Source organism: Microcaecilia unicolor, chromosome 1 (assembly GCF_901765095.1).
Source record: "Microcaecilia unicolor chromosome 1, aMicUni1.1, whole genome shotgun sequence".
Taxonomy (NCBI): Eukaryota; Metazoa; Chordata; class Amphibia; order Gymnophiona; family Siphonopidae; genus Microcaecilia; species Microcaecilia unicolor.
The window spans coordinates 162,554,702-162,576,491 of record NC_044031.1 but is presented as its reverse complement, the minus strand read 5'-3'; the positions used below and the strand labels follow the sequence as shown (position 1 = coordinate 162,576,491).

General features: G+C 43.4%; 1 protein-coding gene across 1 annotated transcript in view; it reads right to left on the bottom strand.

The window, feature by feature from the left end:
* Positions 1-21,790, bottom strand: part of GPNMB (glycoprotein nmb) — a 74,246-nt gene that overhangs the window by 15,972 nt on the left and 36,484 nt on the right. Inside the window, 2 exon segments of the mRNA XM_030201818.1 lie at positions 8,534-8,739; positions 17,822-17,924. Coding sequence (XP_030057678.1) covers positions 8,534-8,739; positions 17,822-17,924 — 309 coding nt within the window.

The following is a 21,790-nucleotide window of genomic DNA, read 5'->3' as shown; positions in this document are numbered from 1 at the left end:
GAGAATTAGTCAATTGGGTGTAATAGTCCTGTTTGGCAAGGAATAGTGAGGACTGGAAGGAGGATAGCATGAATTTGTAGTGAAGGAAATCTGAATGGGTGCGAGATTTCCTCCAGAGGCGTTCAGCAGATCGGGCGCAGGAGCGAAGGTAACGGATGCAAGGGGTCAGCCAGGGCTGGGGATTAGTACGCCTTGTGGGACGGGAGGTGGATGGTGCAAGGGTGTCCAGAGCAGAGGAGAGAGTGGCATTGTAAGCGGAGACAGCCTCGTCAACAGACTCGGAGGACATGATGGAGGGGAGGAGATTAGAAATACTAGATGATAAGGTGGGAGGGTCAATAATCTGGAGATTCCTGGAAGTAGTGGTTAATGTTGGGCGGAGCTGAGGGGGAGGGTGAAGAAGTGTGAAGGTGATCAGGTGATGATCAGAGACAGGAAGAGCTGAGGTGTGGAAATTGGAGGGTGAGCCGGAAGAGGAGAGGACGAGGTCAAGGCAATGGCCATCACGGTGAGTAGGGGTGGTGGAACATAGCTGGAGGTTGAAGGAGGATGTTAGAGTGAGGAACTGAGAAGCGTGAGAGTTGGACAGGTCATCAACGTGTATGTTGAAGTCTCCGAGAATGAGGGATGGAGATGAGGGTTCAAGAAAAACAGAAAGCCAGGCATCGAAGTCGGTGAGGAAGGAAGGGAGGGATTTATCAGGGGGGCGGTAAATGACTGCCACTCTGAGTGGCAACGGGTAGAATAGACGGATGGAGTGGACTTCAAAGGATGAGAAGCAGTGAGACTGTGGTAGGAGGAGGGGTTGGAAGCTACAGGAGGGCGAGAGTAGTAACCCGACGCCTCCTCCACGGCCAACTAGGCGGGGAGTATGGGAGAAGAGATAGCCTCCATGGCATAGAGCCGCAACTGAGGCAGAGTCGTCAGGGGAGAGCCAGGTTTCAGTTAGGGCAAGCAGGTGAAGGGAATGAGAGATGAAGAGATCGTGGGTGAAGGGAAGTTTGTTGCAGACCGAGTGGGCATTCCACAGTGCACATGAGAAGGGGAGGGAAGAGGGGGGGAGGAGGGGAATAGATATGAGATTGGAGACATCCCGGAAACGTTTGCATGGATAGGACGAGGACAGGTGTGGGGGACCTGGATTGGGATTGATGTCTCCTGCGGATAGCAGGAGGAGGAGCAAGAGAGTGCGGAGGAGGGTGGGGGAGGTAGGGCGACGAAGGCGACGAAGACGGGATGCGCTTAGGAGGAATGGGGATGGGTTAATGGCAGGAAGGAAGTGTTGAAGGTTGAGAGCTAGGAAGGAGGAGGGGGACAGGAGAGATGGTGAGGTGGTGAGGGACGGGGGTGAGTAGGGTATTGCAGTAGTGAGCAAGATGGGAGAGGACATGGGTGGGCATTGAGTTCCAGTGGTAGACAGCGGTAGGGGGAGGGGAAAAAGATTAGGAAGGGACAGGGCAAGGAAGAGAATGTGTAAAGGGGCCATAAGTAGTATAAGACCGTCTATGCTTCCTCTTTCTCCTATCTCAGCACTCAATTGTGGAACAGGCTGCCTCAAGTGGTCAAATTCACTCCTGATCACCCGACCTTCAAGAAGCGACTCAAAACCTTCCTTTTTGGTAGAGCATATGCCATGAGCCCACCTGGCATCACATCCTTCTGAACCACGGCTAGCATAGCGACAAATTGTCACCTTCTACTCTCTCCCTTTCCCTCCTCAGTTATTTCTCTTTCCCTCTTATGACATTGAATACTGTATTTTGAATTATTGTTTGCTTAATAGACTATTGTGGGATATAAATGCCATAAATAAATAAATAAATAAATAAATAAATAAATAAATAAATAAATAAAGGGGATGGAACTCCTCTCATATGAGAAAAGGCTAAAGAGGTTGGGGCTCTTCAGCTTGGAAAAGAGATGGATGAGGGGAGATATGATTGAGGTCTACAAAATCCTGAGTGGTGTAGAACAAGTAGAAGTAAATCAATTTTTTACTCATTCCAAAAGTATAAAGACTAGGGGACACTCAATGAAGTTACATGGAAATACTTTTAAATCAAATAGGAGGAAATATTTTTTCACTCAATGAATAGTTAAACTCAGGAACTCGTTGCCGGAGGATGGAGTAACAGTGGTCAGTGTATCTGGATTTTAAAAATGTTTGGACAAGTTCCTGGAGGAAAAGTTCATAGTCTGCTATTCAGACAGACATGGGGAAGCCACTGCTTGCCGCCACAATTTAGTTTTCTGCCAGGTATTTGTAAGTTGGCTTGGCCACTGTTAGAAACAGGATACTGGGCTAGATGGACTAATGGTCTGACCCAGTATGGCTATTCTTTTTTTTTACTATTTATTGGTATATAATCAATTTACAAGTCATAACACTTGATCAAGAAATTCAGAAAAGAAAAAAACTTTACATCAGTAATATGAGAACAAAAAGAAAACAAATGGTTAATCTTCTTTTAGACCACAATTGAGGAGGGTAAATCACATAGGGCTCAGGAGATAAGCTACAAAATAGCATTATACAAATCACAAATGAACCCTATAACAGGCTATTCCCACCCCTATTACTTATTCTCAACCAAGGGTAATGCAGTGTGAATCTTTTTCAAATCTATAAAAGCACGTAACTGTTCTGGAAGAAAAAAAGACATTTTATGCCAACATATTTAACAACACATTTGCAGTATGGCTATTCTTAAGTTCTTATATTGTTTTCCCCTGCACAGGATGAGGCACCACTATGTCACTGCTGCCAACATAGGGGTGTGTGATCTGGACTGGTACTGCTGCCAGAACCTGCCCAGTACTGGACCCAAGGTAATGGAGGGTTAAGTGACTGTGGGATTTGAACCTGAGCCTTCCTATTTCCAGCCCAGGCTATTCTTTCACTCCTCATTTATTTGGTGAGCATGTATTTTGCACCAATTCAAGTAGGAACCCTTTAACAATGCATAATTAAACAGTTGATAAACATCATATATTGGAGTGGAGGAGTGGTCTAATGGTTAGAGCAGTGGATTGAGCACCAGAGAAACCTGGGTTCAAATTCCACTGCTGCTCCTTGCAACCTTACGGCAAGTCACTTAATCCTGCATTGCTTCAGGTACAAATTTAGGAATTTATTCAGTAATGCATGTTAACAAAGCAATCAAGTCAGCACACAGTTCATTATTCTTACTGGAGTTTACTTACTAACCACGTACTTATAGTATTTCAAACGAACACATATTAACATGTAGTGCACTTTAAAGGGTTAATGCATGCTGGTTAATAGAGCCCTTAGATGTAATTTGCATGAGCTAAATGAGAATAAATATAATAAATGAACTGAAACACAGAAAATAAAAAGCACAATTAATATACAACAAAACCTTGATATTGCCAAGGGGGCTATCTGGTAAGGTTTGCCACTGTGCTGATGATACCAAAATCTGCAATAGGGTAGACACATCTGATGGTGTGGACAACATAAGGTAGGACACAGCGAAGCAGCCAAGATTTAATACTAAAACATACAGGGTCAGGCATTTGGGCTGCAAAATCCCAAGGGAAAAGGTACAGTTTAGGGGGTGAAGAACTTTTGTTAATGAAAGAAGAACGGAACTTGGGTGTGATTGTACATGATGATCTTATGGTGGCTAAACAGGTAGAAAAGGTGACGGTGAAAGCTAGAAGGATGCTTGGGTGCATAGGGAGAGGAATAGCCAATAGGAAAATGGAGGTGATGATGTCCCTGTATAAGACTTTGGTGAGACCTCATTTAGAATATTGTGTACAATTCTGGAAACTGCACCTTCATAAACAGGATGGAGTCAGTCCAGAGGGTGGCTACTAAAACGGTCAGTGGCGTTATCATAACACTTATGGGGACAGACTTAAAGATATCAATATGTATACTTTGCAAGAAAGGCGAGAGAAGGGAGATATGATAGAAATATTTAAAATACCTATGTGGCGTAAATGCACAGGAGGTGAGTCTCTTTCAATTGAAAGGAAGCTCTGGAACAAGGAGGCATAGGATGAAGGTGAAAGGGGATAGACTCAGAAGTAATCTGAGGAAATACTTCTTCACAGAAAGGGTGGTGAATTCATGGAATAGCCTCCTGGTGGAAGTGGTGGAGATGAAAACTGTAACTGAATTCAAGAGAGCTTGGGACAAGAACATAGGATTTCTAAGGGAGTGATAGGGAGAGTAGATGGCATGGATGGGCAGATGGATAGGCCATATGGTCTTTATCTGCCTACATTTTTCTATGTTTTTATGTTTAACTTTCAGGTCTGACAAAAACAATCAATCAAATATGGCAATGGAATTATTCCCCCCTTTTTAACTATTTGTATGTGATTATATGCAGAAAATACAATCAAGAAAACTCTTGATATAAGAAACAAGTGCTAATAAGTAAACTTCAGAAAATGTTCAAGAAAAGGAGTAATTCATAGTACTTTTAACAGCACTATCATAATTGGGGGGGGGGGGGGGGGGGTAAGCGAGAAGATCCATCTATTCAAAAGAAACCAAGAATAAGCAACAGTAAGAAGAAAACAAAGAACAGCTGATCAACAAACCAATCAAATCAAAAGCTAATCAGATATTCAGAATCTCACTGCTTGGGGAGGTCCTGGCATGCAGGGAACTGCTAAGTTGCTTAGGATCACTAAAATCAATCTTTCATTTACAAATGCAACAAACATCAAACATATAAGTGGCAAGTGACCATACTCACTTGCAAATGCGCAGTATAGACTTCCCTCTCTGTCCCGCCCTCGCGTCAAGACGTCATGACGTCAGAGGGCGGAACAGAGAGGGAAACGGAGTCGAATTGTCGGACGCTGCTGCTGCCGCCTGGAAAGGAATATCGCGCAAAACAACCTCCACTCTCCTCCCCATCCCCGCCGCCGCTCCCGCCCCCCTCCGAATCGTAGCTACCCTCATCGCCGCTGCTCCCTCCCCCCTCCGTATCGGGCTCCCTGCACTGACCTGACAGCGCCTCTCACCTCCGTGTGGAAGCGCTGCAGGCAGCAGCACAGCGATCTGCTGCTGCCTGTAGCGCTTTCACATGGAGATGAGAGGCACTGTCAGGTCAGTGCAGGGGGCCCGGCACGGAGGGGGGAGGGAGCAGCGGCGATGAGGGTAGCTGGACATGGGGGAAGGGCAGGGGGGAAAGGCCATGGTTGCTGGACTTGGGGTGAGAGCAGGGCACAGAGGAGGGTTGCTGGACATGGGGGGAGGCCAAGGGAAAGAGGAGGGTCGCTGGATATGGGGGGGGGGGGGGGGAGGATCGGTGGACGGGGTGAGGCCAGGGGAGAAAGGAGGGCTGCAATACTCGCCCATTATTACGGGCTTAACTCGCTAGTTTATAAAAGAAAATGCAAACAGGATTTAGCACCCAAAATCAAACACTTGTAATGCACAGCAAGAAAATCTTCCTCCTACTCTTAGAAACATCTAGAAACAACCAAATCTCCATCTAAAACAGATCATTCTTATGGAAGAAAAATTAGTCTTAAAGTCTAGTCCTGATCAGCTTCTAGGACCTAGGCCCCATTTCCTGTTCCTTAGATTGTTCCAGGCCAAGTTCTAGAAACACCTTTGATTTTTACTTCCACTTGTTAAATTATTCACGTTTTATTTTCACATGATAATTCATTTTTCAAACTGTTTGAAAACGAATTATCATGAATATATATTGAGCTCCTTTTGCAAAGCCATACTAATGATTAGCAGTGTGCCAAATGTGACAAAGCCCATTCAGTTCCTATGGGCTTCGTCGCATTCAGCACGCGGTAATTACCATGGCTTTGTAAAAGGAGCTCATTGTTTTTATTTTAAAATACCCTATTTGCTTGTAATCCTGTTCAGTACCTGTAAATTACATATCCAAATAAGATTCAATTTTAAATTAGGGTCACAATGACCCTGCTGGTTGTTCTAGGTAGGAAAAATTACTGTGAGTTCTAGTATTAATCATTGAAGGTCAAGTATTAAAGTGCAATATAGGGACTATTTACTAAGGTGTGTGTTAGCTGTTAAGGCAGCCGTTAGTGCATGCTAACAATTAATGCAACTTTTGTGTTAGCTGGTATGGCACAGTAGCTACTCTTAATAGTTAATCTAGAAGGGGTGGAAAAATTCCCTTATATGGCAGACTGATCCTACCCAGTGCAATCCAGGATGCACCGTGTGGAGCTGGGAGCTGCCATTTCCAAGATGGCGACTCCAGAGGCAGAAGAAAGTGGGCATCACTCCTGCTTCCTTTAAGTTACATCTTAGGAGAGTTGGGAGAACCTGAGGGAGGGGTTGAGTGGGTAGGGGGTGCCACTAGACAAGAAGGAATGGGCTTTTTTTAGTTGTGGAAGGGAAAGGGAGTCAACTCAGGTAGTGGATGCCCTAAACACCAGGGACTCTTTAAAAAGTAGCTGGAAGGGGTTGGGGTGCCCCAGGCATCAGGGAATTTGATGTTTTTATTAAGCTGGAGGACAGAGAGGTTGGGATAGTGGTAGGGGGAGGGATGTCGAAGCCGGAGGACAAAGGAGTTGGGATAGTGGTTAGGGAGGGTGTCACTAAACACAAGGGATTGGGAGTTCAGTTTCAAGAAGGAGGGGGGGCTGATGCAGATGCTGGAAGCCTGGTTTTAATTTTATGTCAGCCTTCCTGTCAGTGCATAAGCCAATCACCACTTACACACTAACAAGAAGGGTAACATTTAGCAATGAGCTACAGATTACTGCCATGATTCTGCCGCACGACTTATGTTCCGCCAATGTCGCTATGCTCATATTAGCCCTCTCCTCAAGTCACTTCACTGGCTCCCTATCTGTTTTCACATACAGTTCAAACTCCTCGTATTGACTTAAAAATGCATTCACTCTGCAGCTCCTCAATACCTCTCCACTCTCATCTCTCCCTACACTCCTCCCCGGGAACTCCATTCACTGGGTAAATCTCGTTTATCTGCACCCTTCTCCTCAACCGCTAACTCCAGACTCCGTTCCATTTATCTTGCTGCACCATATGCTTGGAATAAACTTCCTGAGCCGGTACATCAAGCTCCATCTCTGGCCATCTTCAAATCTAGGCTAAAAGCCCACCTTTTGATGCTGCTTTTAACTCCTAATCCTTACTCGTTCAGCACCCTTATTTTATCATCCCCACCTTAGTAATTCCCTTATCTCTTATTTGCCCTGTTTGTCTGTCCTAATTAGATTGTAAACTCTGTCGAGCAGGGACTGTCTCTTCATGTTCAAGTGTACAGCGCTGCGTACATCTAGTAGCGCTACAGAAATGATAAGTAGTAGTAGTAATGATTCTAACCAGGGCCATTCCCATACACCTAATTTTGGGTGGGCCTGAGCCCAAAGTGGGTGGGCATAACAACCCTGCCCCTCGCCCAGCATCTCTCCTGCTCCTTCCCCACAGGTGATCATATCTCTCAATTCCACTCCCCCAACCCCCCACCCCAGTACATCAGTTCTTCACCTGCAGCAAGCAGTGACTCATACCTGCTGTTTTCGCCAGCCCTGAGCCTTCCCTCTGATCTAACTTCCTGTTTCTGCATAGGCAGGATGAGGCCAGAGGAAAGGCTTGGGGCTGGCGTGAACAGTGGGTATGAATCACTGTTTGCTACCGGTGAAGAACTGAAGGCTTTAAAAAGTACCGGGGGGGTTGGAGAAGTGGAGTTCAGAGACCAATCATCTGCAGGGGAGGGAAGGGAAGGGAAGGGAAAGATGCCAGGAATCTCTAACTGGTGGGGGCGCATGGATTCCTGCCAGCCTCATCATAGTTGTGCCTCTGCCCGGTGGGCCTGTGCAATAATTACATGACAGTAATTTGCATGCATATGGTTTACAGCACGCTGTGGTATTTTGGGATCATTAATTTCTTGGGAGAGCCGAGGGCTGTGAGGCAATTCTACTGTGAGGCTTTCTGCATTAGCCCCATGGTGCTGTCTGTAGGCAGAGGCAGTTAATGAGGGCGCATAGGCCAGGGACTGAGAGGTAACATGCACTCTGCTCTCAGGCCCTGAGGTGGTCCCACCCCTTCCTGTCTTCCATGTGGAAGGTAGAGCCTGGAATCAGAGAACTGTATATGTTTCCTCACTAGCTGCCACTGCATACAAATTCAGGGTTGGCCCTGTTTCATAAGAGAAGGTCTGCAAAGGATGAAAAAGTAGTGGCAAATTATGCAATCGTTGTGTGGGGCTGTAGGTGACTCAAGGCAGGCAATCTAACCATGGAGAGGACATAGAATCTTTACTTTGGAAAAATAGTAATCATTTTAAAGAAATATATCTACTGGGTCAGCTCCCACTTCAGCTATAATGGGAAAAAATGCTTAGTTCAAAACAATTTCAAAAGGTGACAAAAAGGTTCCTGGTAGAAAGCCACTACTGCTTGGGAGGCCAGTTGTTAGCAGCATACAGGGCATTACATTGCTAGATTCAATTCAGCAAGCAAGCAGACCTCCCTGAATGGGAACTGGCCAGACTGGAGGGAACCCTACCAGAAAACAATTGCTCACCTCCATCAACAGACACAAGGGTGCTTGCAAGGGCCAGGCTTGCCTCATCATTCAAGGTGATGTTTACACAGTAAGTCCCTGGTTCGCTGAAGGATCTTCGAAGGGTCAGTAAGCACTGATCAGTAGTTGTCACTTTGTCACACACAATGTTCTGTGTCTCCGTGCACGAGGGGTCGGCAACTGTAGTGCAGGCATCTGTGGGAATACTGAGGGAGGGAGGGAACAAATAAACCATTACACAATTGTAAAGTTCTGCTGAAGTTTGGAACCCCCTGAAATAGTTTTAAGTATATATCCGCCCCCTCTGGGAAAGGAGGAAATATAAAGACAATATATCAAGAATCAGATCTAATATATAATTTAATAAATATAACTGTTGATGCTGTGGTGTCACTTGGAAGCACACTTCCAGCACTTGTGGTGATGTGGAATCACTAGGCTCGTCAGTCACAGAAGGACTGAATGAAGTCGAAACTCTCTCTCCCCTCCCCCTCCACACACATTTACATACTATTCATAACAATGTATCAAACCCGAAACACACTAGAAATTGCACTGCAGCCATATGAAGACAATTCTCATAACCAGAAAACTCTCTTCTGGGCCCTGATGGCACAGGTTAAAGCACTGCTACACTTTCTAATGACCTAGTTTGACCCTTTCATTTTTCCTATAATTGTGGATGAAAGTTGTACATTTTATTTCCTTTGTCATTTTTCTTATTATTGATTTTCTCTTTTCTTGTCACATGTTGAAATATGTGAAAATTTAAATGCAAATAAAAATAATATAAAATAAAAAGCACTGCTAAATACCTGCCAGACATCTCCATTTATTTTTTTTTCAAAGCTTTTACAGAGCTCAGTATCCCTTGCTAGTTTCACTTTTAAGCAGTGGCAAAGCCATGGGTGGGCCTGGGTGGGAAGGGGCCCACCCAGTTTCCATTCAGGCCCACCCAGTGGCAGTGCACATGGTCAGTGTAACTGACGGGGATCCTGAAGCACTGCCAGTTGAAGATTCCTCTCTAGTAACATAGTAAATTACAGCAGATAAAGACCTGAACAGTCCATCCAGTCTGCCCAACAAGATAAACTCATTTTCCATGGTATGTAATAATTTACAGTATATGTATACCCGAGTTTGATTTGTCCCTGTCTTTCTCAGGGCACAGATCGTAAAAGTCCACCCAGCACTGTTCCTGTACTAAAAGTTCTGAAGCTAACGTTGAAGCCCCTTAAACTTTACACTCCAGCCCATCCATATCTATTCAGTCATGATCAGGGCACAGACCATAGAAGTCCGCCCTGCACCAGTTTTACTCTCCAAATACTGGCGTCGCCGCCCAATCTCCACTAAGATTCCCCCACCCCTGAACTTGCTCAAACTTACAGTAGTTGGCTGCACACCTCCAGTCGCCGACACTGATGGCTCCCGTGCATGCTTAGTTCATGAGCATGAACTGAGCATAAGAAAATAAGAACATTAGAATAGCCATACTGGGTCAGACCAATGGTCCATCTAGCTCAGTATCCTGTTTCCAACAGTGGCCGATCCAGGTCACAAGTACCTGGCAGAAACCCAAATAGTGGTAACATTCTATGCTACCAGTCCCAGGGAGGCAGTGGTTTCCCCATAGTCTTCTTAATAGTAGACTATGAATTTTTCCTCCAGGATCTTGTCCAAACTTTGTAAAAACCCAGATAGGAAGCAATGTTCTAGTGTGGGTTAGGAATTGGTTATTAGACAGAAAACAGAGGGTAGGGTTAAATGCCCATTTTTCTCGAGGAGGGTGGACAGTGGAGTGTAGCAGGGATCTGTACTGGGACCAGTGTTATTTAACATATTTATAAATGATCTGGAAATTGGAACGACAAGTGAAGTGATTAAATTTGCAGAAGACATAAAACTATTCAAAGTTGTGAAAAATTGCAGGAAGACCTTAGGAAATTGGAAGACTGGGCATCCAAATGGCAGATAAAATTTTATGTGGACAAATGCAAAGTGATGCACATTGGGAAGAACAAGCCAGATCATAGTTACCTGATGGTAGGGTCCACCTTGAGGATTAGCACCCAAAAAAAAGAATTAGGTGCTATTGTAGAAAATACACTGACATTTTCTATCCAGTGTGCGGTGGCGGGCAAAAAAGGAAAAAAGGCATGTTTATATTTCTATCATTGATAATTTTTTTAGATTTAGGATATGTTCGTATTTATTATTTTGTTATTTGGTTTATATCACAAATTTTTATGAATGTTTTAAATTTCTAATTTTATAATTTTTTGTTTATATTGTATACATTTGTCAAATGTTTTGAATTTTTAGACTGCTAAGGCAGGCCCGAGTTGCCCAAATACAGCTCGTGTCAAGTCTTGGATGTTGAATAATAAATCTTTAGACCTTTGCAACTTCGCCTAAATTTCTTGAGTCACCTTCACTGTGTTTGGTGAGTCTTTTTCTCTGACAGCATAGATAACTAGCTGGAACTTTCATGTTATTTGCTTGATAAAGGTCTTTTTCAAGACCATTGTTTTTACTCATTTTACTAGTTCAAGACTAACCATTTGACATTCACATATATTTATATGAAGACTCCTGAAGCAGGCTCACCGCCGAAATACAGGTCTGTGTTGAGTCTCTGAAATAAACATTGTATCATCAAGTCTCCGCGTTGTTCCTGGCAGCCTGGTCTACTTCCCACTTTTCTTGTTTGTCTGTTTGTCTTCATGGGATTTCAGTGTTTCTCTACTTTGGTAGACTCTCACTGGACCTTTGGTGAGTCACCACCATGGATACCATGGCATGATCTAAATTCACAATGGGCCAAAATTTGAGCCTCCCCCCTGCCCACTAACTATCAGGCTTATTTTTGAAAGAGAAGGGCGCCCATCTTTTGACACAAATCAGAAGAAGGGCGCTTCCTTCTCACAGGGTCATCCAAATCGGTATAATTGAAAGCCAATTTTGGACGTCCCCAACTGCTTTCCGTCACAGAGATGGCCAAAGTTCACGGGGGCGTGTCAGAGGCATAGCGAAGGCGGGACTTGGGCGTGCCTAACACTTGGATGTCCTCCACCCATAATGGAAAAAAAGGGCGTCCCTGACGAACACTTGGACGACTTTACCTGGTCCTGTTTTTCTTATGACCAAGGCACAAAAAGGTGCCCGAACTGACCACTTGGACGGTTTCCTAAAGAACAAGTCCATAGACTGCTACTAAATGGACTTGGAAAAGTCCACAATTTCGGGAATAACATAAATAAAATGTTTGTACATTTGGGAAGCTTGCCAGGTGCCCTTGGCCTGGATTGGCCGCTATCGTGGACAGGATGCTGGGCTCGATGGACCCTTGGCCTTTTCCCAGTGTGGCATTACTTATGTACTTATGTAAAAACAATCCGTGCTTGAACTGGCAACCAGTGCAATTCCCGCAGCAATGGTGAAATATGGTCGAAACTGGACTTATACAAAATTCATCTTGCTGCCGAATTCTGAATTAGCTGTAGTTTAAACAAATGCTTTGACTTTACACCTAAATATAAAGAATTGCAATAGTCCAACACAGGGAGAATAGATGGCTGAACTAACATCCTAAAATGATCTTGTAAAAAATAAGAGCAAAATAATCTAAGCCATCTAAGCTTAAAATAAGCTTTCTGAGATAAATTATTCACCCGTGATTCCATGGACAAAGAAGAGACCAATAGAACACCCAACACCCAATCCTTGTCCTGGAGGCACCCCAGCCAGTCAAGCTTTTAGGATATCCACAAGTTATATTCATAAGAGAGATTTGCTTGCACTGCCTCCACTGCATGCAAATCTCTCTCATGAATATTGTGGATATCCAGAAAACCTGACTGGCTGGGGTGCATTCAGGATCAGGTTTGGGAACCACTGCTTTAGATTCTTTTTCGACTGGAATTAGATTGATTACTGCAATTCTTTGCTTGTGGGTTGCAGGGGCGTAGCCAGACACCCAATTTTGTGTGGGCCTGGGCCCAAGATGGGTGGGCAGAAGAACCTCGCCCCGTCCCACACGTGATTTGGTCTCTCCTTGTCTCACCTGCATGCCATATGGTCTCTCAAACATCCCCCCTCTCCCATATACCTTTTAAACAGCAGATTTTCACCAGCAGCGAGCAGCAACTAATATACACTGCTCATGTTGCCCCCACACCCTTCCCTCTGATCCAACTTCCTGTTTCCGCCTAGGCAGAAATACATCAGAGGGAAGGCTGTGGGGCCGGTGCGAGCAGTATGTATGTCACTGTTCACTGCAGGCGAAGATCTGTTACTTACAAGGTATGGAGGAGGGACACTTGTTGGGAGTTTTCAGCTGGTGGGGCTTGGGGATCCCTGCCAGCCACATCATACGTATGCTGCTACTGGGTGGGCCTGAACACAAAGTGGGTGGGCATGGGCCCACCTAAGCCCACCCTTGGCTACGCCACTGGTGGGTTGCCCACTTTATCAGATAAAAAGTTTACAGCTGATCCAAAACACAGCTATAAAGTTACTCTATAATGCAATGTATGACCATGTTACACTTTGCTGCAGAAACAGTATTGGTTTCCAGTTCTGACACTGATTAAATTTAAAGTCTTGGTCTTAACTCATCTGGTCATAACAATAGGGTTCCTTGGTATTTACAATCAGCCCTCATACCCTATAGACTGATTCAAACTCTTCGTTTTTCCCAAGCTAACCCCAAGAGGTGGGAGGTGTGTCTCAAAAAATTAGTGTAGACAGCAAGCCTGTTTTTCTTTTACAACTGTCAGTGCCTGCAAGCTGGAGAGACCAGCAAATCTTGAGAGGTTCTTGAAATCCCCCATAATTGGTCCCTATTTCTGTTTCTCCACTACCCCAAAGAATAACTTCTGCCTCCAGCCCCAATTGAAAATCTTTAAGGTCTGCTGTCCATAGAAGCTATTTGCTATATTATAGTTTCTGAGTAGCATATTTGCAGGTTTTTGTATTGCTTCACAGTATCTGGCAGTAAAGGGATTTTGTGTTGCTGTTACTGAGGTGACACTAGTATTTGAATATATATTTGTTTGTTGTATGACAAGTGAGAAATCTGGGACTGATGTGTTTCATACAACTTTTTGAGATGGGATAGCTAAATTCATACTAAACCTACAGTTAAACAATGAAATATTTAGACATGCTTTGTTCAGCTGTGAATCATAGTGATTGGTGTGTCACATACATGAATGTTGTGTTAGTCGTGTCACACTAGAAGAAAGATTGAGAATCACTGTTCTAGACTATGGCTAGCCTTTTGCATTATGACGCCTACTACACTGTGGAATGCTCTCTCCTTGAAACTGAGGCAGGAAGTTTTTTTTATCAGAAGTTCAAAAAAAGATCTAAACACTCAGTAGTTTAAACAGTCATTTTATGTGATGATTTTGACTTCCGAGCAGCTTCAGATCCTAGAGTTACCAGGAATAAACTAACCTTGTGTGTGTCTGGTTGATTCACATTGTCTATTGTTGTTTATTTATTTATTTTATTTATTTACATCAATTTATATACCGTATCTTATTGCTACTGCAAGACAGAACGGTTTACAATTTATAAAAAAAAAAAAAGCAGTACAATAAGTACAAATTGGACAAACATTAGAACTCCAATCATTACAGGAAAGCACAGCAAACCCAACAAACTAGCTACATAAGATGAAAACAATATAACTCATTCTCTTTTCCTTATGTCAGTATTCTCAATGGAAAAGGGTAGATAATGGGGTTCCCCAGGGGTCTGTGCTGGGACTGTTGCTTTTAAACATATTTATAAATGATCTACAGATGGGAATAACTAGTGAGGTAATTAAATTTGCTGATGACACAAAGTTATTCAAAGTTGTTAAATCAAAAGAGGATTGTGAAAAACTTCAAGAAGACCTTACGAGACTGGGAGACCGGACATCCAAATGGCAGATGGCGTTTAATGTGAGCAAGTGCAAAGTGATGCATGTGGGAAAGAGGAACCCAAACTAAAGGTACTCACTTCGGTTATTGGAAAAGTAATGGTAGCGATGCTGAAGGAAAGGATAGTGAATTTCCTGGAAGCCAATAAGTTGCAAGATCCGAGACAACATGGTTTTAAGAAAGGGAAATCGTGCCAAACGAATCTCATTGAGTTCTTTGATTGGGTGACAGGAGAATTGAATCAGGGACGAGCTATGGACATAATCTACTTAGATTTCAGCAAAGCTTTTGACACGGTTCCCCACAGGAGGCTCTTAAATAAACTGAAGGGGCTGAAGATAGGACCTGAAGTGGTGAACTGGATTAGGAACTGGTTGACGGACAGACGCCAGAGGGTGGTGGTGAATGGAATTCGCTCGGAGGAGGGAAAGGTGAGTAGTGGAGTGCCTCAGGGATCGGTGCTGGGGCCAATTCTGTTCAATATATTTGTGAGTGATATTGCCGAAGGGTTAGAAGGTAAAGTTTGCCTATTTGCGGATGATACTAAGATCTGTAACAGAGTGGACACCCGGGAGGGAGTGGAAAACATGAAAAAGGATCTGAGGAAGCTAGAAGAATGGTCTAAGGTTTGGCAATTAAAATTAAATGCGAAGAAATGCAAAGTGATGCAGTTAGGGAATAGAAATCCATGGGAGACGTATGTGTTAGGCGGGGAGAGTCTGATAGGTATGGGCGGAGAGAGGGATCTTGGGGTGATAGTATCTGAGGATTTGAAGGTGACGAAACAGTGTGACAAGGCGGTGGCCGTAGCTAGAAGGTTGTTAGGCTGTATAGAGAGAGGTGTGACCATCAGAAGAAAGGGGGTGTTGATGCCCCTGTATAAGTCGTTGGTGAGGCCCCACCTGGAGTATTGTGTTCAGTTTTGGAGGCCATATCTTGTTAAGGATGTAAAAAGAATTGAAGTGGTGCAAAGAAAAGCTACGAGAATGGTATGGGATTTGCGTTACAAGATGTATGAGGAGAGACTTGCTGAACTAAACATGTATACTCTGGAGGAAAGGAGAAACAGGGGTGATATGATACAGACGTTCAAATATTTGAAAGGTATTAATCCGCAAACGAACCTTTTCCGGAGATGGGAAGATGGTAGAACGAAAGGACATGAAATGAGATTGAAGGGGGGCAGACTCAAGAAAAATGTCAGGAAGTATTTTTTCATGGAGAGAGTAGTGGATGCTTGAACGCCCTCCCACGGGAGGTGGTGGAAATGAAAACGGTAACGGAATTCAAACATGCGTGGGATAAGCATAAAGGAATCCTGTGCCGAAGGAATGGATCCTGAGGAGCTTAGTTAAGATCGGGAGGCGGGGCTGGTGGTTGGGAGGCAGGGATAGTGCTGGGCAGACTTATACGGTCTGTGCCGAGCCGGTGGTGGGAAGCGGGACTGGTGGTTGGGAGGTGGGGATAGTGCTGGACAGACTTGTATGGTCTGTGCCAGAGCCGGTGGTTGGGAGGCAGGGCTGGTGGTTGGGAGGTGAGGATAGTGCTGGGCAGACTTATACGGTCTGTGCCAGAGCCGGTGGTTGGGAGGAGGGGCTGGTGGTTGGGAGGCGGGGATAGTGCTGGGGCAGACTTATACGTTTTGTGCCCTGAAGAGCACAGGTACAAATCAAAGTGGGTATACACAAAAAGCAGCAAATATGAGTTATCTTGTTGGGCAGACTGGATGGACCGTGCAGGTCTTTTTCTGCCGTCATCTACTATATATGTTACTATGTAAAGGTACATGATCAAGGTTCCACATTAGGGATCACCGGCCAGGAAATGGATCTAGGTGTCATTGTTGACGATACATTGAAACCATCTGCTCAGTGTGCAGTGGCGGCTAAGAAAGCAAATTGTTAGGTAGGAAATGAACGGAAAACAAAAGATGAGAATGTTATAATGCCTTTGTATCGCTCCATGGTGCAATCGCACCTCAATTACTGTGTGCAATTCTGGTCACCGCATCTCAAAAAAGATATAGTGGAATTAGAAGAGCGACGAAAATGATAATGAGGATGGGATGACTTACCTATGAGGAAACGCTAAAGTGGCTGGGGCTCTTCAGCTTGGAGAAGAGACAGCTGAGGGGAGATATGATAGAGGTCTATAAAATAATGAGTGGAATGGAATGGATGGACGTGAATCACTTGTTTACTCTTTCCAAAAATACTATGAGTAGGGGACACGCAATGAAGCTATTAAGTAGTAAATTTAAAACAAATTGGAGAAAATATTTCTTCACTCAATGGGTAATTAAACTCTGGAATTTGTTGCTAGACAATGTAGTAAAAGCATTTATCTTAGCAGGGTTTAAAAAAAGGTTTGGATAACTTCCTAAAAGAAAAATCCATAGCCATTATTAAGATGGATTGGGGAAAATCCACTGCTTATTTCTAGGATAAGCAGCATAAGATCTAGTTTACTGTTTGGGGTCTTGCCAGGTACCTGTGACCTGGATTGGCCACTGTTGGAAACAGGACACTGGGCTTGATGGACCTTTGGTCTGTCTGGGTATGGCATACTTATGTTCTTATGATACACATCCCCTGATTCTATAAAGGTCGCCAAAAATTGCGCACACAAATTTAGGAATGCTTTTTAATAAGCAATTTTTGGCACTAATTAAATTTAATTGGGAATTATGCCCATAAAGTTAGATGCCTAAAATTTACAAATGGCCCAAAAAAGAGGGAGTGGAGGGTCATGGGAATTTTGGGTCTGATCAGGGGGCATGGTTTTGCGTTGCACATGTAATTATAGAATAATGGTGCTCCACACATACATTTAGGTGTGGGCATTTACCACCACATTTTTGTTGGTGCAAATGGCATGCCTAAATTTATGTACGACCTCTCCACTTAAGCGTTAATTCTATAAACCATGGTGAACTTTAGGTGCAGCTTATAGAATACCACTTAAGCTGGGGGGGGGGGGGGAGAGGTTGGCACCAATTGTTTAGGCACTATTTATAGAATCTAGCCCACAATGTTTACATTTTTAGGTGTGTTTGCACTTTTAACATTTTTTATTGTAATGTTTGTCTCAATTACTGATCCTGATATCATTATAATATTGTAAACTACTTTGATATCTCTAAGTGAAAAGTAGTATAACAAATCCATGGAAATCAATAAACTAATGAACCAATCTGCATTCATTCATTTTAAAGGAAATAGAATATGATCAACTGACCACTTTGAGGACTATACATCTTAGACATGTTGTCATTCCCTGTATAATATAAATACAAATTATTTAGCTTTCGGCATCCACTATTTATGAAGAAAGACTGGAGATGGTACTGTACCTCCCTTGGCAGGCTATAACAAAATCAACCATGGCGTTCTCAGATCCCGCCGTTGACACTTGAATATTTGTCATCTGAATAATGTTCACCTCTAAAATACCCTCTAGCAAGAAAACACAAAAACAGACTGTAAATCTACATGGCCATGATTCATTTTTAAACAATGTGTTCACCATACACACCACAAGATTTATTATAATCTCACACAGAAAAATCTACATGGTCAAAGGCTAGCTAATGCCCTTCTCTAGAAGAGAGGCTACATGCTTTGGTATGATACAGATGTTTAAATACTTGAAAGGTATTAATATAGAAACAAAGCTTTTCCAGAGAAGAGGGAAATGGTAAAACTAGGGGACATGAATTGAGGTTACGGGGTGGTAGACTTAGGAGTAATGTCAGAAAATTCTCTTTCTTGGAGAGGGTGGTTGATGCCTGGAATGCCCTCCCGAGGGAGATGGTGGAGGCAAAAATGGTGATGGAATTCAAAAAGGCGCGGGCTGAACACAGAGGATCTCTAATTAGAAAATGGATGGTATAAAAAACAAAACTGAAATGACTGCATGCGTGTTGATGTGTAGAGTGCTGCTAAGATGCCAACTCTGGCTGTAAAGTACTAAGGTCAGTGTTGGGTGGACTACTACAGTTTGTGCCCCAAAAATGGCAAAATAAAGACCAGGATCAAGTGTTTTATACCACATTCATTGTTTTAATCATGAATTGATAATGAGTGTGACAGTTGGGCAGTTTGGATGGACTGTTTAGGTCTTTATCTGTCATTATCTACTATGTTACTTACCGCCCAATATTCAGCACTATTTAACTGGCCAGCAATGGCTCCTGGCTGGTTAAATAGCCCGTAACCGGCTAAGCTTCCGCTGAATATTCATGGTCAGCAATTAGTGACTAACCAACTATATTGCATGATATAGGGGTCCTTTTAATAAGGTGCGCTGAAAATGGCCTGTGCTGGTGTAGATGTGTATATTGGATTCATGCAGGTCCATTTTTCAGCGCACCTGCAAAAAAGGCCTTTTCTTTTGGCCAAAATGGACGTGCGGCAAAATAAAAATTGGTACGCGTCCATTTTGGACCTGAGGTCTTACTGCCACTCATTGACTTAGCGGTAAAGTCTCACGTGTTAACCAGGCAACAATTGTCAGCACGCATACACTGTCAATTTCCACCCGGTTAGCGCCGCATGCCGGAAACATTCCGGTATGTAGTGGACATGCGTAAAAATGAAATTACCGCTCGGGCCATGTGGTAACTGGGTGGTAGTTTCAAATTGGCGCACGTTGGGCGAGATTAGGTGCCTACACAGCTTAGTAAAAAGGCCCCATAGCTGGCTATCCACAAATATTAAGCACATTGCCGGCTAACTTTGGCGGCCAAATTGGGCCATCCAAATAGTAGGCCTATCTTTGGCTAGTTTAAACTTTTTTTTTATCACTTTTTATAATTACATTTATGTCAGATACATAAATTCAGAATTAAAGAAATCTTAAAACATAGGAAAATTCAAACAAGTACAATACAAATTTATATATTAGTCCACATTAGTCGATCCAATAACCAGGAACTTAAATTTACCAGTCATAATGACCAAAGATTTAAATCTCAAAACAGAGGAGGGCAAGAATTCAGGTTGGCACAGCCGATTTAGCGTTATTATCCAAAGCTAACATCACATTACTCTTTACTAACAATAAATTCTGTAAGCTTTCCTGGATCAAAGAAAATATAATTAGTAGATTCTATAGAAATATAACATTTGCAAGGAAATGTAAGTATAAAGGTTCCCCCCAATTGTAGGACCCTTGGTTTCAATAACAGGAAATCTTTTCTTCTTTTTTGTGTTTCTCGTGAGAGGTCAGGAAAAACTTGAATTTTTGAACCCAGGAAAGGTGTAGTGATGTGGCAAAAAAAGTCTAAATATATTATTACGGTCCAGTTCTAAAGCAAATGACATCAACAACGTTGTCCTTTAACTTCCATTGAACTTTCCAAAAACTGTGTTAAGTTCAAGTGGGGCACTTGCAAATTACCAGTTCCAGCACCAATATTTAAACTTAACCGACCAGTGCAGAATATTTATTTGGCTGGTTAAGTTAAAACCGGCCAAAAACAAATCAGATATTCAATGCCAGTCACTAGAAACGATTTGGCTTTGAGTATCTGGGTTCAGCACTGACCGCGGAAAGCAGTCCAGCTAACTCCTGCAGTCTTAATATCGGCCCCTATATTATGATGTAAGCTCAATAAGAGGGGAAAGGTACAATTTCATCCCCAACAGGCATAAATGTGTAAAGTGCAAGAGGAAGTAGCGGTTTTGTCTCAGAGGTGCGCCCAGCTGCAATAGAAACAGAAGCAGATAGATGTGTTGCAAAGGGAGCTGAAGAATTGATCCAGTCAGGTGAGGCACAATAATTTACGGATCCTAGGTATTCAGGAGGGGGCAGAGGGTCTGGGTTCTGTTAGATTTCTTGAGAAACTGTTACTACAGCTATTGGACCTGAAGACAGACTGGCCATATGAATTGTATTTATTTCCACACCGGTTTAGGCGATCGCCTTGACTGATAAGATGTAAGCCACATTGAGCCTGCAAATAGGAGGGAAAATGTGGGATACAAATGCAACAAATAAATAAATAAATTGGAGTTTGCACAGTGGGCCCCTGCTACCCGCGCTGCTGCCTCTAAGTATCCACGACCCTTTGTGTGTGTGTGGGGGGGGGGGGGGGGCGGCTTCAGTACCCTAATGTGCTTGAGGCGCTGCAACATTGCAAACTTAAAGCACTGCTGCAATTTGAGGGACAGAAGATTATGATATTCTCCAACTTGAATAAGGGGACTGTGCAAAGAAGTTTTTGGCACTACGGGATCACATGAAGAATTTGGGGAGCACAATTTGGACTCTTGTATCCAGTTCGTTTGCAGATTACGCTCTTCGACACTACCAGAACGTTTGAGGATCTAGAGGACTTGAAGAGCTACTTGGACTCAGTGATTGCCACATGTGGAGCAAAATGACTGCTGGACTTTCTGCTTTTAACTTATTTTGCTGCCAATGGACTATTTGAGTATTTTCTGTGTTTCTGAGGTACTGGGGGATGTGGCGTTTGAATGTGTGCCAGTTTAGAATCTCTGGGATGTTTGGATTGTGTGAGCGTTTGAGAGGCTGTGTTGCTTTGGAATTTTATGGAGTGTGGACATTCTATGAGGAGTGGGTGTATGAGAGATGTTTCCTTTGGATGTTTGTGCCAGGAACTAGGATCTCTTGTTTCTAGTTTGGGAGGTCATTTGGATCAGTTTACTAGTGCATGGTAGGCTTGCGCTATGTTCACGCATAAAAGGGAGGAGTGGGGGGGAGGTTTCATGGTGTAGGGAACTTGGGGGGGGGGCAGGTGATAACTCCTGTATTGGGTGGCTTGCTAGTAGGGCTGGTGGGTTGCAAGTCCAGTATAAGGGTGGGCAAGATGTTTGTGATGAGTTTGTTGGGAGATAATTTGTAGTATGAAGTTGGTCAGTCTAAATGTAAAGGGCTGAATAATCCATTGAAGGCAAAAAAAATTACTTATATACAGGGCTTTTTTTGAGGGGGTACTTGGGGGTACTGAGTACTGGCACCTTTTCCATTGTCTGCTAAAATTGACCCATGGACCCCAAGTTTTAATGAAAGAGCTCAGGCTCTGCACACCAATTCTGCCTTGTAATAGATTCTGTGACTGGTTGCAGGGGGCCTGGCTATTGTGGGGTGGGTCCCTCAGTGATTATCCCACCCTTGAATGGTGGCCTAGCATTTCAGTACCGGCACCTTTTTTGCTAGAAAAAACACACTGCTTATATATATAAAGCACTTGGATGCTGATTGCATCTATTTGCAGGAGACTTACCTGTCTTATGGGGACTCCAAAGGGTTTGGAGGTAATTTTATGGGACAATTGCTTTCTCTCCAGCTGTCAATA